The 15,748-nt window shown below is 35.8% G+C and overlaps 2 protein-coding genes across 2 annotated transcripts in view; both read right to left on the bottom strand.

The window, feature by feature from the left end:
• Window positions 1-2,775: 2,775 nt before the first annotated feature.
• Window positions 2,776-13,002, bottom strand: LOC107755703 (phosphoribosyltransferase domain-containing protein 1-like). Its single transcript, XM_016572587.1, has 10 exons — window positions 12,974-13,002; window positions 12,848-12,890; window positions 12,582-12,688; window positions 11,967-12,150; window positions 8,961-9,026; window positions 6,142-6,159; window positions 4,644-4,726; window positions 4,425-4,471; window positions 4,206-4,282; window positions 2,776-2,823 (listed from the first exon to the last, which is right to left on the bottom strand). The coding sequence occupies exons 1-10, from the start codon at window positions 13,000-13,002 to the stop codon at window positions 2,776-2,778; spliced, it is 702 nt and encodes a 233-aa protein (XP_016428073.1).
• An 808-nt stretch (window positions 13,003-13,810) lies between these two features.
• enkur (enkurin, TRPC channel interacting protein) overlaps window positions 13,811-15,748 on the bottom strand; it is a 2,223-nt gene continuing 285 nt past the window's right edge. The window contains exons 2-5 of the mRNA XM_016572591.1: window positions 15,498-15,643; window positions 15,105-15,337; window positions 14,815-14,961; window positions 13,811-13,984 (exon numbers count right to left, since the gene is read on the bottom strand). Coding sequence (XP_016428077.1) covers window positions 13,811-13,984; window positions 14,815-14,961; window positions 15,105-15,337; window positions 15,498-15,643 — 700 coding nt within the window. The remainder of the gene's footprint in view (window positions 13,985-14,814; window positions 14,962-15,104; window positions 15,338-15,497; window positions 15,644-15,748) is intronic.

Genomic DNA, 15,748 nt, shown 5'->3' with positions numbered 1-15,748 from the left:
AGTGGGAATGACGTTCCGCAGATCCGCCATCCGCTAGAGCCCCTGTATATCTAACTTCTCATAGTCAGATAAATACCTAATTTAATTCCTCAGAATTAAATGCAGCCAAACAACCAGACGAGTAAACGGTCTGGTGTGATAAGATTCATATCAAACATCGAAAAAGATATATCTAACTTCTCATAATCAGATAAATACCTCACTTAATTCCTCAGAATTAAATGCAGCCAAACAACCAAACGAGTAAACACGGTCTGGTGTGGTAAGATTCACATCACAAACTGAAAATGATGTAATACACGCGTTGCCTCGGCAGCACGCGAGCCGCTTGGTCACACAAACAATATCAATCTCCTTGGAGAAAAATAGCTGCAACAGCAGAGCTCTCACTCAGAGGGGGAAGAAATCGCAGGGCGGGCTTCCGAGCCTCGAGAGAGAGAGCTGGATCTAAAGAGTGCAGGCGGAGAAAAGTCGAGCCGTCTCCAACCCATCTGCTAGATCCACGTGCGATCTCCGCGATTTGAATCGCCGCCGTGCCTCAGCAATAGCGGGACCGAACCACAAGCTCGCAAGCACCGACACACTCGAGCACAGGTGAAACGCCGGTGAAGGCTCCCTCCTCAAAGAGAGCCTTCCGAGAGTGAAGCAAGGCAGTAACAAACACTCACAAGAGAGCTGACTCTGCGTGCTTCGCTCCCAAGCAGACAACATACAAACTGTGTGTGTCCCCACCCGAAATATAGCGCGGGCAGGGAGGAATACACAGCCTGAATGCTGTCTGCTCTTGCCCAAATGCTTCTTTTTGCTGAAGCTTGGCATAATGGAGCTTATAAGTGGACAAACAACGCTAAATAAGACTCACAAACAGATAGCGACTGACACACACACAGAGCGCTTGCTGAATGACAAAAAGCTGACGCCGGTTCCACCGCACGTGCTTTTATAGCTTCCTGGTCGCAACGTCACCCGCCCATGACGTCTCGCCCATCTATTGGACTGATTTCATATGTGATTCAGAGCATGGTCACGCTGGGGGCCTTCCCAAAGTTCCTGAAGGGGAAACAAAATTGTGTGTTATCAATTTTATACACTGACCAGCCACAATATTAAAACCACCTGCCTATTATTTTGTAATACAGCTTTGATGCATCGAGGCATGGACTCCACAAGACCACTGAAGTCGTCCTGTACTATCTAGCACCAAGATATTAGCAGCAGATCCTTTAAGTCCTGTAAGCTGAAAGGTGGGGCATCCATGGATCGAATTTGTTGGTCTAACACATCCCATCGATACTCCATCAGATTGAGATCTGGGGAATTTGGAAGCCAAGGCAACACCTTGAACTCTTCGTCATGTCCCTCAAACCATTTCTGAACAATATTTGCAGTGTGGCAGGGTGCATTATCCTGCTGAAAGAGGCCACTGCCATCAGAGAACACCATTGTCATGAAGGGGTGTACTTGCCTCTGTCTGTCTGCCTTCATCCTATAGTCCCATAGTGCATCCTGCTGCCATCTCTTCCCCAGATAAACAACGCAATGCACCCGACCATCCACCAGATCTAAAAGAAAGAGTGATCAGTGACCAGGCAACCTTCTTCCATTGCTTCATGTTCCAGTTCTGTCACTCACTTGCTCATTGTAGGTACTTCCAGTGGTGGACAGGGGTCATCATGGGCCCTCTGACCGGTCTGTGGCTATACAGACCCATACGCAGTAAACTGCGATGCACTGTGTGTTCTGACATTTTTCTATTATTGCCAGCACTACGTTTTTCAACAATTTGAAGTACAGTAGCTCTTCTGAGTGAATGAACCAGACTGGCTTGCCTTTGCCTTGCCGTTATTCACTTCACCTGTCAGTGGTTTTAATATTATCAGTGTATACACTGTCTGGTTTTTTATATTAACATGTTTTTTAAGGCCAAAACGCTGGGATAGACTCCAGTATCCATGCAACCCTTCATAGGACAAACAGTTTAGAGAATGGATGGATGTAAAACTTATACTATTGATGGTTACACTTTATTTCGATAGTCCACTTTAGACATTCTATTAACTATACGTAACTTTGTAACTACATGTCAACTAATTCTCATTAATTTTCAATTACATGTCAACTACATGTCAACTAATTCTCAGAGTAGACTGTTAGGGTAGGTTTAGGGTTAGTAGAATGTTGACAAAGAAATTGTTAGAAGATATTAAGCAGACAGTCTACTAATACTATACTAACTGCTAGTTGACATGTAGTTGCAAAGTTACTTGCTGTTAATAGAATGTCTAAAGTGGACTATCGAAATAAAGTGTTACCCTATTGATCTGTAATGTCTCCTCAACAGATGAAATATGTCTGCTACACCCTGATGTCTATTACAAAGGACATTGAAGAAATAACTGAAAATGTATTTAAAGAAGCTATTGCAATGTCAGACATTTAAAAAAAAAATCAAACAAGAGAAGGAAAAAGAGTTATCATTAAACCCACAAGCATGATATGTCCTCAGTGGCATGGATGGTCTCTCAAACAAATGTCTTCTAAGAGGACAAAAATGAACAGCTGGGCTCTTAAACTGATACAGCATATAAAATGACACACAGTAAGTATGTTTTCCACATCATATCACGTTAGTATTGCGATGTGACTTACATGCAAAACATATTATATTATATTTCAAACATAATACAGCATGTCAGTTACAGTAATCTTTTGACACAACAAGGTTTTCATCTGTTATGGTAATATAAATGTCCATTCCTCTTGAAAGGAGTTTTGTCACACTTTATATTTCTGTTTCCCCATCTCACTGATGACGCAGATGTGCTGTGAAGGGGAATAAATCACTTACGTGAGTCAAGCGATAAATAAAGCAGAAAATAAAGCTGTAGAAGTATGTTTGCTTCTGCTTGTGTGCAGTGTGACAGAAAGATGTTTTCCATCACATTTACAGCTGTAGCAGGGACTTTTATACATGATGTGTGAGGCTGATTAGAGTTTTCTAGGAAAGACGAATGCTGTGCTGTATGCCAGATTTCATCTGGATGTTCACCATGTCCCGCTCAATGCTCAGTGATGACATTCAAGCTGCAGGTATGACTGAGATTCATCTCTTATATAATATTGTATGATGAGCTTTGAGGGTGGTAGGCCTTTTTATGCAGCTTTAAACCTTTTCTGTTTTCATTTTATTTCATTTTATTTATTTTTTTAGTTACTGGCTATAATTTCAGGTTGTTGGTTGTGCTGTATTTTGATGCATTTGAATTTAGTCCTGCCCCAAATTCAGCCAATGTTGTTATGTTGGGCTACTCCAAGGGGTAAAAGTTTGGCCCAACTGGTAAATGCCATAACTACACTATCTGAACCTATTTTATGAGGAGGCGATTTATAGAAAAAAAAGTAAGCATGAAGGTCCATCCCTCCACCTATAGTGCGGCGTAAGCTGATGGTAAAAATGATGGTACAAAAAAGATGGTACAAATTCATATAAATTAGCCACCAATTCACAAAAAAAAAATTAAAATGTAAAAAAAATAATGTTATGACTTGTCATTAGAGTGTGTTTTTCCTGTGGCTCCAGAAATAAGTGCCATGTTATACCTGTTTAGAGACCTGTTCACACCAAGAACGGTAACTATAATAAATACAATGATAATTATATTGGCATCCACACCAACACACTATACCATTCTGTTTATTATAAGCGTACACTGTCATTTTAAATTCTCAAGCTCTTTAAAGTCAGGTGGATTCTGAATGGCTGTCTGTGCTTTTATTGTTCTTCAGCTGAAAAAAAAAATCATTTTGAAAATGATTCAAATTATGGCATTCCTGTGTTGTTGTTGTTGTTATAGCTGTGATTTGGACTTCCCTATTCTCATAGAATTAGAACAATAATTAAAACCTTATAGCCTAGTTTTCATTGTCATTAAAGTGATCATCCTTGGTGAAACTGGGTCTTGAGAATACTTTGAAAGATATTTATGTTCCATGGTTTCTATTCTCTCTGCCTGTGTTTTCTCCCTGGGTTTGAGTTTGTTTCCATAGTTACTAATTATGTTTACATGGTTTCTGATTGTGTTCACCTGTGTCTTGTTGAGTTCCTCATTTACCTCTGTATATATCTAGCCTTATGGTTCTCTTCAGTTTGTCAGTTATTGTCTTTGTTGCTGTTTTATTTATTTTAAAAATAGACGTGATCTTACATTGAGGTCTAGGAAGTACTCGTTGTAGTCCAGAGCGTAACCCACCACAAAACGATTAGGAATGACAAATCCAACATCTGCAGAAAAACATAAATAACCAGATCACACTAATCACAGTCATGTTCAAATAATCTCTCTATTCCCTGTGTGATATTGTGACTCATTACGGCCCATTTCTGCAGGCCAGAAGTAGTGTTTGAGCCACCCTTGAGCACTCACAGTCTGGGAGCTCAGCCGCCCCGTGAGGAACCCTCTTCACCAGCAGCCTGAGCGAGGAGACACAGGAACACATTAACATCGCTAACGAAACACCCTTAACCCCCATTAGATCTCATTTAAAATGATTAAAATGTCATGATCTGCCCCTCTAGATTTGTAGATTCGTTCTCAGGCTGCTTATTCTCTTACATTGGTTTAAAGTAATTCCTCTGATCTCACCCTGCAACTTTAACCATTTTGGGCTGGAAAGTCTCCACGTGCTGTAGAAGGGCTCTCATGGTCTTTCCTGTGTCCATTATTGCCTGTGAGGAAATTAATACATATAAGATTACACTGGAATGGATATGTGGTGCTACATGAGACAAAAGCTCTGTTCTAATAAGCTGGCTATTTGAATTTTGTGCAGATTCCATGTGGGTTTGCTAATAAATGATTACTTGTACTATACATAGAGAGCAATTTTGTGAACCATAAAAATATCATTCTTCACATGAAGCACACAAGAAAAACTCACAATTGATTTCAAAAGAGTTTGATGTTACTAAGCTAATAATGCAATACTCAAATTATACCATACACTATATTTCAGAAGTTTGGGGTTGCTGAGAGTAGTTAATGTTTTTGAAAGAAGTCTCTAATTCTTACTATATTTATTTGATCAAAAATACAGTAAAACAGCAAAATTGTGAAATATTATTACAATTTAATAACTGCTTTCTATATTTTACATGTATTCTGCGATGGAAAAGTTGTCTTCAGTGTCTCATGATCCTTCAGAAATCATTCTAACATGCTGAGTTGGTGCTCAAGAAACGTTTCTTATTGTTATCATTTGAAAGTAGTTGTGCTGCTCTTTTATTTTTGGAAATCATGATACATTTTTTAGGATTCTTAGATAAACCGAAAATTTAGATGTACAGCTTATTTGAAATAGAAATCTTTAACATTATAAATGTCTTTACTGTCATTTGTACATACATACACACACACATATTGAAAGCATTCATCTCGACTTTGTCCTCCATCTTTTCAGTTTTCACTGAGCTCACTGCAATGCATTCTGACAGCTTCATGTCTACAGCGCAGCTATATTATGATGCTTTTTATAACAGAGCTAATTTTTCAGAGTGAGAGAAAATGAGTGTTTAACTTACAAATGAACCATACAGTAAATAAAAGAACAATGAAACAACTTTTAATGAGAGTATATAACAGTTAACAAAACTGACTGAGGTTATGGGGGGAAAAAAAGATCAACAGCACTGTTTGTACTTAATGCAACAGCACATGTGATGGAGTGATCTACACGGGTGATTTCAGACTGGAAAATGTCTGTTGTGAAATCTGATCTGAAAGGAAAATACCTTTCTACTCTATTGTTTTCCAGACAAAACCCAGACTACCCTGCACATGTGCCATGGGAATTGTTCATAAAAAAATTAAATAATATTTAATATAATTGCAATTCTTCTGTTCTGTGAAAACATTTAATGAATGCATCTGTATACTTTTTAAACATGCACTAAAAAACAAAGAAACAAAACACACACACACACACACACACTTACTTACCTAATCAAGACATTCTGTGTGGCATGTGGGAAAGAAAAAAAACTGAGAAAAATTGTATTTAGAGACTGCAAAACATTTTAAACATGTTTTAATGTTTAACCCCCCCCCAAACAAAACACACACACACACACACACACAATCTTACCTCCACAATCAAGACATTCTGTGTGGCATGTGGGAAAAAAAACTGAGAAAAATTGTCAGAATTTAGAGACTGAAAACAAAAAAAGAATCCGGATGTTATCATCAGAAAAATGGCATAGACTTGAGTTACATACAATGATTAATACAATGCCACATTAAAAGTTTAATTTAGTCCAATCTTGGATCATTTATTACTAGTTTAACCCTTTTTTCATATCATAAGAATTTAATGGGTCATGTAGTTTCTTATATGAACATCTATTGTATCTGGTAGATGGACAAGGACAAGCTGTAGAAATGTGATACTAAAGTCTATAAGGAACAAAGCATCAATCACACTCAATAGACAAGATATAATGTCATACTGCTATGATGATGCACAGATTATTGATTGCTGCTAATGGATATAATCAATAACAGTCATCTGCTCACTGTAGACTGGCCTGATGACTCCATATCATACACAGAGGTAGATTTGTAATAATTAAACAATTTATAATAATTAAGCAATATGGTTGCTGCATCCAGACCATAAGATAGAGTGAAAAAAGAACTGAAAACCTGACAATTATTCTTGTAAGGACTGACCCAATCATTTGCCTTCAACAGCTGCAGTCTTTCCTTTAGGGCTGAATGATATTGTACCATTCATCAAGGATAAAGCTTCTGGCTCTTTGCAGAATGAGGTGGGAATATCTGTGCACTTCTGTGCTCCAGAACATCCTAAAAATGATCAATAATGTTTAGGACTGCCGAGGCACTTGGTGCTTGAAAAAGTGTGTTTTCTCTCTCTCAGTTTGACAGGATGTATGGTGTCATTATTGTGCTACAATATGTATTCTGCATGGTATATATTTTGAAATTTAATTTATTCCTGTGATGGCAAAGCTGTATTTACTCCAGTCTTCAGTGTCACATGATCCTTTAGAAATCATTTTAATATGTTGATTTGCTGCCCATGAAACATTTCTTTCTTTTTTAACCATTATTATTAATGTAAAAAACAGCTGTGCTGCTTAATATTTCTGTGGAAACCATGATACTTTTCAAGTCCTGGTAGTTTAGAAATGCATCCGCTTTTCTAGGTCTCAGAACGCTTCTGAAGAGATACAACGATGTGGTTTGTTGATGAAAACCTCAGACATATGACCACCAGCCTTTAGAAGCTGCTTGTACTTTCTCACTAAACACACTAACCCTTTTAACAGTCTACCGTTAGAACAACCCCTGACCCAAGATCCATACAGACACACAATTAATTCATTTAGACCCCCTGATACTGTGTAATCATGAAAATCACACACAAAATGCTACAGGGGAAATTATTACACAAGTAGTCTGAATGTTCTAGGATGTGTGCGTGTGTGTGTGTGTTCTGTAAGTTTATATACATGACTTGCTGGAACAGATTAAGGCTGGCTTCACACGCATTGTACTGAGAGTAAGTGCATTTACAGAGAAGCTGAATAGAACATGTCACATTAAATTAATCTTAATAGCATAACTAGGCTTTTAATTGGTTAGGACATTACTATGTGGATGTTGCTGAGTTTTCATATTGAAATGACTGGATTTTGAAAAATTTGCAAAACAACCCTTAATAAAAAAGTAATATATTTATTTTATATAGTATAGTTCAAATCTATGAACATATTTACTGACATATCACTCGAGACTTACTGATATAAAAATATAAGTACACTTTATTGTGCACACGTTTCTTAATATTACGCCTAAAATATGTTTTAATGTCACTGCTGATGAGGATTGTATGGTCTTTGAATAACATCAATCTTTGAATGCAATATATTTAAAGTGTATCTAAAGTATACTTGCAATAGTTCCACTTTAGCACAATCAAATATACTTCAGCACATCTTTAGCTGGACATCAGCACTTCTTCCACACAATTAAAGTGCAAAAAGTACAAAAATAGATTTTCCAATTTAGCAGACTTTAAGTTTACGAGTTTAGTATACTAAAAGTACAATTGCAGGGTATTTATATTAAGTACATAAATATGTAAATGCATTTGTAGTATAGTTAGCATGAAATAAATGTATTTCAAATTTACATTTTAGTATATTTATTTTTCACTAGGAATGAAGCAACTTTACTTTGAAGAAAGGACCTTAGGCAAATCTAGAAACCAAGCAGCTTTCTGTTTGAAAGCAGAAGCACTGAATGAATCACTATTGATTTATTCAGTCAAATGAGTTTGCAAAATATGGTCTACGATTCAGTTTGATTCATTCAGACAGTTCACCTAATGCACTGAATCGTTTGCAGCGGCTTTTCACACTGTAAGGCACTCCGTATAAACTACAAAAAAGAGAATTTGAGAAAACTGTGACGTCATGCGCATACATATTACGTGTTTAGTCGATAGGAATGCATATGTGTGCAGGCGCATAGTGTTTCTTTACAAAGTGACATCGACAACTACTGACCTGGCATGCATAATACAGCATTTTTAGTTGTTTTTGTGGATCGATGTGAATGGGATCATTTTGAAAACATTGCCGTCTGTACATTAAACTTTTCAAAAACGCAAAGGAAGAACTTTTCTGTCTTTAGTACAATCATTGTCATGTAAACATACCCCAAGAAAAGAAATTCCAACTCTGTTCAACTAGCCACAATATGATTTGAGGTACCGTTCATGCTTTAGCAATGTTTAATAGGGTTTGTTCAAATCACCAACGCTAAATAGTGCATGAGCAATAGTGTCTTATAATTACTACTAATAAAGCTGTTTTATTTTAATGCATCCTTATGACCAATAATAATACTAATAATAAAAAACAAATGGTACAATACCTTGCCTTTCAGCATGGAGAGGTCATCTGGTCCAATAATGTGCAGATCTTCAGTGGACTGGTCATTCTGTAAAACACACAGTGGGGAAAACACAGAGACAGACGTTAAAACTGTGGCCCTGTCGGCACATATGATCGGCACATACAATCTCTATAGACAAGAGCACCACGAACACAATCAACATTGTACACCCCACAGAAGCTGCTTTTGTCTGATGAGAGAATTGGGTTGCATCCTCTGCTCAGGGTCAAGTTGATCTTCTGTGAAGGGGTGAAGTGGCTCTTCTGTGCTTGAGATGAACATTCCGGGTCGGTTGTGTTCAGACAGGAAGTGGAGCCACTGGCTGATGGATTGGAGGCTCCTCAGGGGCCCATGAGTAAAACACCCGACTATGAAGACCCACCCAGCCATGACTGAACAACTTGACCTTTACTGTATTCTCAGAGAGGATTCTCTCTGTGTATTTCAATTGTAGATAGACACATATTTTAATGATATGTACTAAAAGACTAATTTGATTACTACAGTGGTACATTTGGATTTCTCTACAGTGGTACTCTTATGAAAATTAACCAAAATTTTATTGTAGTAAAAGTGTAGTAACCATGTTTTTTGGTGTATTGATTACCATTTGTATAACCACAGTTTTACTACAAATACCATGGTTAAATTATGGTTAGTGTAGCAAAACCAAGGATAATTTGTGGTTACCATGGTTTAACTATAGTAACCATGTTTTTTTTTTTGTTTTATTTGTTGTAAAAACATGGTTAATTTTTGTAAGGGTAGAAAAAAAGTCTGTTTCAAAAGTCAAAGTTTTGAATATATGTTTTTTTGAGCAATTTGGTTTACGGGGACACAGGAAGTGTCCTCATAAACCATGTATACCAGATCACACGCACACACGCATGCACACACACACACACAAGTTTACTTAGCTATCTAAATGGGGACATTCCATAGGTGTAATGGTTTTTATACTGTACAAACTGTGCTATTGCCCTACACCAACCCTACACCTAAACCTACCCCTCACAGGAAACTTTCTGCATTTTTACAATTTAAAAAAAAAACTTTGTTTACTGTATTTTTATACCAGTTTTACAAATGAGGACCTCCCTTTGGGGACGTTTTTGGAGATTTTGTCAGGTTTAGCTCACTTTTGGGTACAAATTTGTCCCCAAAATATAGTTAAGTAGGTACACACACACACACACACACACACACACAAAGTGCATCTCTTTGGACTAAATTGTGCAAACATCACCATCTGCTGGCTAATCAGTAGGCTAGCCGATGGTGTATTTAAAAGTTCTTAAATAATCGATTTGAACTATTAGCAAAGGGTTTGTAAATGTGAGAACATTGGGAGCAAAACTGTGAGGTGTGTGAAATCACTGCAAAAACACATTCCATATTAATATTAATTAAAAGAAACATGTTGATAAAACAGTAGCATTTAACTAAAATATGCACTACAACAATGAATTTGACTCAGAAGAATGGGTGAGTCAGTCATTTTGAACCAATTCATCAAAGCGATCAATTTATAAGGTCCCAGATAAAATAAATTATTAATATAATTTCTTAGAGGCATTTTCGGTTTCTGTCTCTTTTTTTCTGTAGTGGGTTTTAGATGGTTTTTAGTGAATGTAAGTCAGTTACTTCCACGATATTTTCCACAATATTTTATTTTGAACAGCATATCTGTTTAAAAACAAAATATTTTGTGAAATATTTTAGTTGACATAAATGCCACTTATTATTCTGTTATCTAATGCAATAACACAACAAGTGTGGCTTAAAGTGTCCACACTTTTAGAATGTATGAGACTCACACATTGTGTACTGAGGGTAGATCATCTCATGTGATCATTATTTCAGATTAAAATGTCTTCCACAATGCTGAAACAAGATCAACTATTATGTTGCTGATTTTACATTTATTTGGTATTGTCTGTGCCAGTGATATTTTAGTATAATTGAGATACTATTTTAATGTTTTTTTTTAATATCTTCAATTTTGTTTTGTTTTTTCCATCCTGATTTTAATTTTAGTTAAAATGTTCCTAATTTTGTTGTGTGTTTTTGTCATTTTTATTAGTTATTGTTTTTTAAATGTTTTTATCAATTTGTACTTTAGTTTTTTTTTAGGTAGGCTACATCAAGTTAAACTGCATGTAAATTAGACACTACTGTATCTGAAATAAAATACTTTTTTTTTTAAATTGTATATTGTATTTCTCTATATTGTTTCAGTTAACTTTTATTGCATTTAAAGTATTTATTTATTTATTTATTTTTTGGGATTAGCCTTAAAGATTCAAACCCAACCTTATGTTGGGTACAGAGCATTCATGCATCATTCTCTGAACATTTAAATTTGCATGAAAATTAACTCATAGCATGCTTTTTTTTTTTTTTTACATTTGTTTTGTTAATCCAATTATGTGTGGAAATTCTTGGCAGTCTGAATCTTGGCAGTCAAATAATGAATAAAGAAGACAATGTTATCTTGTCTGATGTTGATACACTGATTAATTCCTAATGAATGAATTATCCAATCTCCAAAGGCCTACCATAGATTTTGGCCAATGTAGTAACGCTGTACATCGTATACCATCCAGGTATTCCAGCATTTTCATTTGGGCAATATATACATATTGTGCACAGCAGAAATAGTACAGTAGCATGAAAATACGTTATTCTTAGCACATGCACGTGCTTTTCTGAATAACATGCACATAGCATTCGAGCGCCATCTGCTGATCACAGCCGATGACGGACACTTGGCATTTACAAAATATTAGTTTGCATTGCATTGTGTTATTATTATTATTGTTGTTATTTGGTCATTTCTGGGAGTTAATGGGGATTTGAGGGGTGTATTTTTATGTGAACTAAACTCTGAACACTTTTAGCACAGATGTGTTGTGGATATGAGCACTCTGCTATCAAACAGAAATAGTTTTGGCTATTATGCTTATGATTTCTGTGCTTCCTCACCAGATAGCTCTTGAAGCGGATGAACTCTACTCTGGTAGTCAGTCTTCTGTTGGCGCTGCGGCTCTGAGCTTTAATCGACTCCACCAGGTCAGAACAGAACTTATATCCTCCCTTCAGAACACACAGAACCATCATATCATGATGTCCGATGTCTTCAAGGATGTCTCTGGCCAGACACTCAATCCTACAAATCACATTAGATCACAATGTCACAAACTCTGTGTGTGTGAGGAGGTCATGTGATGTCATAAATTAGATTTAAGGGTCACATGAAGTTAACAGGCAACCCAAAATTCTTTGGAATGTGATTGTGGAGCTAAGAAAGCACAAGACTAAACAATGAATAGTTGACAACATAAACTCTCTATATTACATATTTTTATGTATTACGCATTAATAAATTTTTTATGTATTAATTTCAATACAAAATGCCAGACATATTTAAGTAACAGAATCTCTTGTTCCACATAAACATTTTGCTTAAGTCTTTTGCTCCTCAGGTTTTTTTCTCCTGAGAAAAAGATCCATGGAATCTCACATTTATTCTAGAGTTTAGAAAAGCTGTACAGCAATTGTTTATGGAGGTGCTCTGTGTCCAGCAGTGTGTTTATTTACCTGTTCACAATGACTCCATGAGGGATGTACACACACTCCAGATCACCCCGATAATGCTCAGGATAATTAAACAGCTCCAAACTGTAACCTGACCAGCCGTCTTTAATCTAAACCAACCAAAGACAGAGCAAAAAAATACAATAGTTCATAGTAAAGTTTAGTACAAGTAGAAATGCAAAAAGAAAATCACTAAGTAAGGATGCAAAATTAACAAGTTGTCTGTTGCAATTGTAATGAATGAAATCCAGTATGTTAGGCATATTTACCACAACGCCTGGTTCTTTTCTCTGGTCAGATGCCATGTCAGTGCTCGTATGTGTGAGAGAGAATTAAGCTGTGATACTTACTGAGAGAGAACCGTTTGTGCACCCACCCATTTCACATGAGTAAACAGAGTGGGAGGTGTTTCCAATGTTTTCATTATCAAAATACTTTCCTTTTATACATATATTAGGGGTATAACATTACATTGTAACAAAACGACTAGGAATTAACACAGATGCATATTTCATAAAAATCACAGTATTCAGCAAGAGATGAAAATGTAGGTTCAATGAACAATCCACACTTCTGATCAAAACTTTGTAAAAAAAATTTAAAGAAATGAATATCTTTATCCATCAAGGATGCATTAAATTGATCAAAAGTGGCAACATCATTTCTAAATTTAAAAAAAGCACAATAATAATAAGAAATATTTCTTGAGCAGCAAATCAGCATATTAGAATGATTTCTCAAGGACCATGTGACACTGAAGACTGGAGAAACGGCATGAATAAATGACACTTTAAAAGATATCAAAGTAGAAAAGTTATTTTATTAAAAACCATTATTAAGCTATTTTAAATTGTAATAATATTTTATAATATTACTGTTTTTACTGTATTTTTGATCAAATAAATGCAGCCTTGGTGATCAATGTTTTGATGAAAGTTTAAGACTTGGAATAATGTTCACTGATGAATCATGAACAAGTCCAGAAACATATTAAGACAATAAATGTGGTTCGTTTTGATTTCATGTTGACTTTAAATGGATGAAATCGTTCAGAGACCATTCAGTTGATCTAAAATGATCTTTATTGCACTCAGATGTATTGTTGTAAAGCTTTACCGAAGCCTTTCAAACTATTTCTGCAGTACCATAAAAGAGGACGAGCAAAGACACTGTGGCAGCTTTGCCTGTTTGAAATGTTATTCTTGCTGAATTCGGGGCCACTAGCATCACGTTCAGTTATTAGCAGTGTAGATGGTTTTGTGTCGCTCAATCAGCTCAATATCTTTCTCCAGCTGCTTCATTTCCTGCTCTAGACGCTCCTTCCTATATTTTTTGGGAGCTGTGTCTGTGACAACAGAGAGGCCCTGGTACTGGTAATGAAGATCGTCCCAGTTCTTCTTCAGAGCCTGCCAAAAGTCATCAAGTCATCAAACATTTACTTGTAATATATATATATATATATATATATACAAATATTGTATAATTCTTAAACACTACCATTTAAAAGTTTAAGTTTTTTTTTTTTAAGAAACTGATACTTTAATTAAGCAAGGATGCATTAAATTGTTCAAAATTAGAGTATTTTATCATGTTACAAAAGATTTATTTTTGTTAACAATAAATGCTATTCTGACAAAAAGTAACAGTTTCCACAGAAATATTAAGCAGCAACTGTTTCTTGAACATCAGATCAGCATATTCATATCATGTGACTCTGAAGAATGCCGAACATTGAGATTTACCATCGTAAGAATAAATGACATATATTCAAAATACATTCAATATATTCAAACTCTAAACAGTTATTTTTAAATGTAATGATATATTTCATAATATTACTGTTTTACTGCATTGTTGTTCACATAAATACAGCCTTTGAGAGCATAAAAGACTTCTTTCAAAAACATTATTTTTTTTAAGTTGTAAATAAAACAGATTATTGGAGTGTGTTTTACAAGAAAGCACTATTTCAGTCTTTCTGCTTCAAAATTTAATGGAAAAAAAAAAATCATGAAAAAAAAGTTCATTCATTAATTTACATTTATTCATATAACATTATTCATACTTTTATCTAAACTGAGGAACAACTACAAATACAAGCACTTTCTCATCAGGAGATTAATGCTGCAAGTTCTGCAATAAAAAGCTCTAGAGGAAGACGATGTGCTTTCCATCAAAACACAGGCTATTCACAATTAGAAATGGTTTCATTCAGAGTTTATTTGTATTTGATTACCTGTAGGATACTGTGGCGTTCTTCACCGGAAAGCTGTTTCATGGCCCCTTCTCTCATTCGTTCCTTGACATAGTTGTCATATTCTTCTTGTGCTTTCTTCACTTCCTCTCTACGCTGGTGCAGGTACTCTGGAGTTTGACCATAGTCCTGAGAACATACATAAAAACAGGCCTGAGGCTTTTCTTACTATGTTTACTCTATTCCGTATGTACCGTGAACAGTATGCTTTGTATGCATGGAATACAAGAGCATCTGAAACATAAAGCTCAACATCAAATCTCTCCTCTCACCTTCTTCTTTATGTATTTAGGGATGAGACCAGAGTTCTCCAACAGTTGTTTGTCTCCCTTTTTGGTATAAGTATACACAGGCTGTGGTTTCTTCGGGAATGCCATGATATTCTCAACAGCGTTGGTCTTAATAAAGTTCTTGTTGGTGTGGAGACCCATGAGCGGCTTGTCTGTTCTGGCAGGTATTGGTGGTTTACTATGTAGCTCATCATCTTCATATTTAAATTGTTTCTCTGAAACGTAACAAATAAATGATCTAAGCAAAATTAGGATACCTTCAGTGGTCTCAACACGTCTACGCATGAAATTGGCATGTATGATTGTGTATTTAAAAAGGTCAGTATTATATATTCATTCTCAGAATGTCTCAAACAATAAATGCAAGACATGTACTCTCAGGGAGTTTGGGTTCCTTGGAGTGTTTCAGTAGATATTTCTGTGGCGACGGCACATTCACTTTTGCTGGTCCCATAGTTTTACTGGGGACTTTGTTCACCTCTTTCTCCAACTTCACCTGTTCTCTGAAATTCGACATGTACCTGAAAATTAAGATATTAAGATATAAGAGATCTTAATGGAATAATTCCACAGAACATGTCAAGAGTTTCACCCCAAAATCAAAAAGGAAAAAAAAAAAAAAAGAT

This window comes from Sinocyclocheilus rhinocerous, unplaced genomic scaffold, assembly GCF_001515625.1.
Source record: "Sinocyclocheilus rhinocerous isolate Xijiao unplaced genomic scaffold, SAMN03320098_v1.1 scaffold1193, whole genome shotgun sequence".
NCBI classification, from domain to species: domain Eukaryota; kingdom Metazoa; phylum Chordata; class Actinopteri; order Cypriniformes; family Cyprinidae; genus Sinocyclocheilus; species Sinocyclocheilus rhinocerous.
The sequence above is the reverse complement of the archived record's forward strand: the minus strand, read 5'-3'. Positions and strand labels throughout refer to the sequence as shown.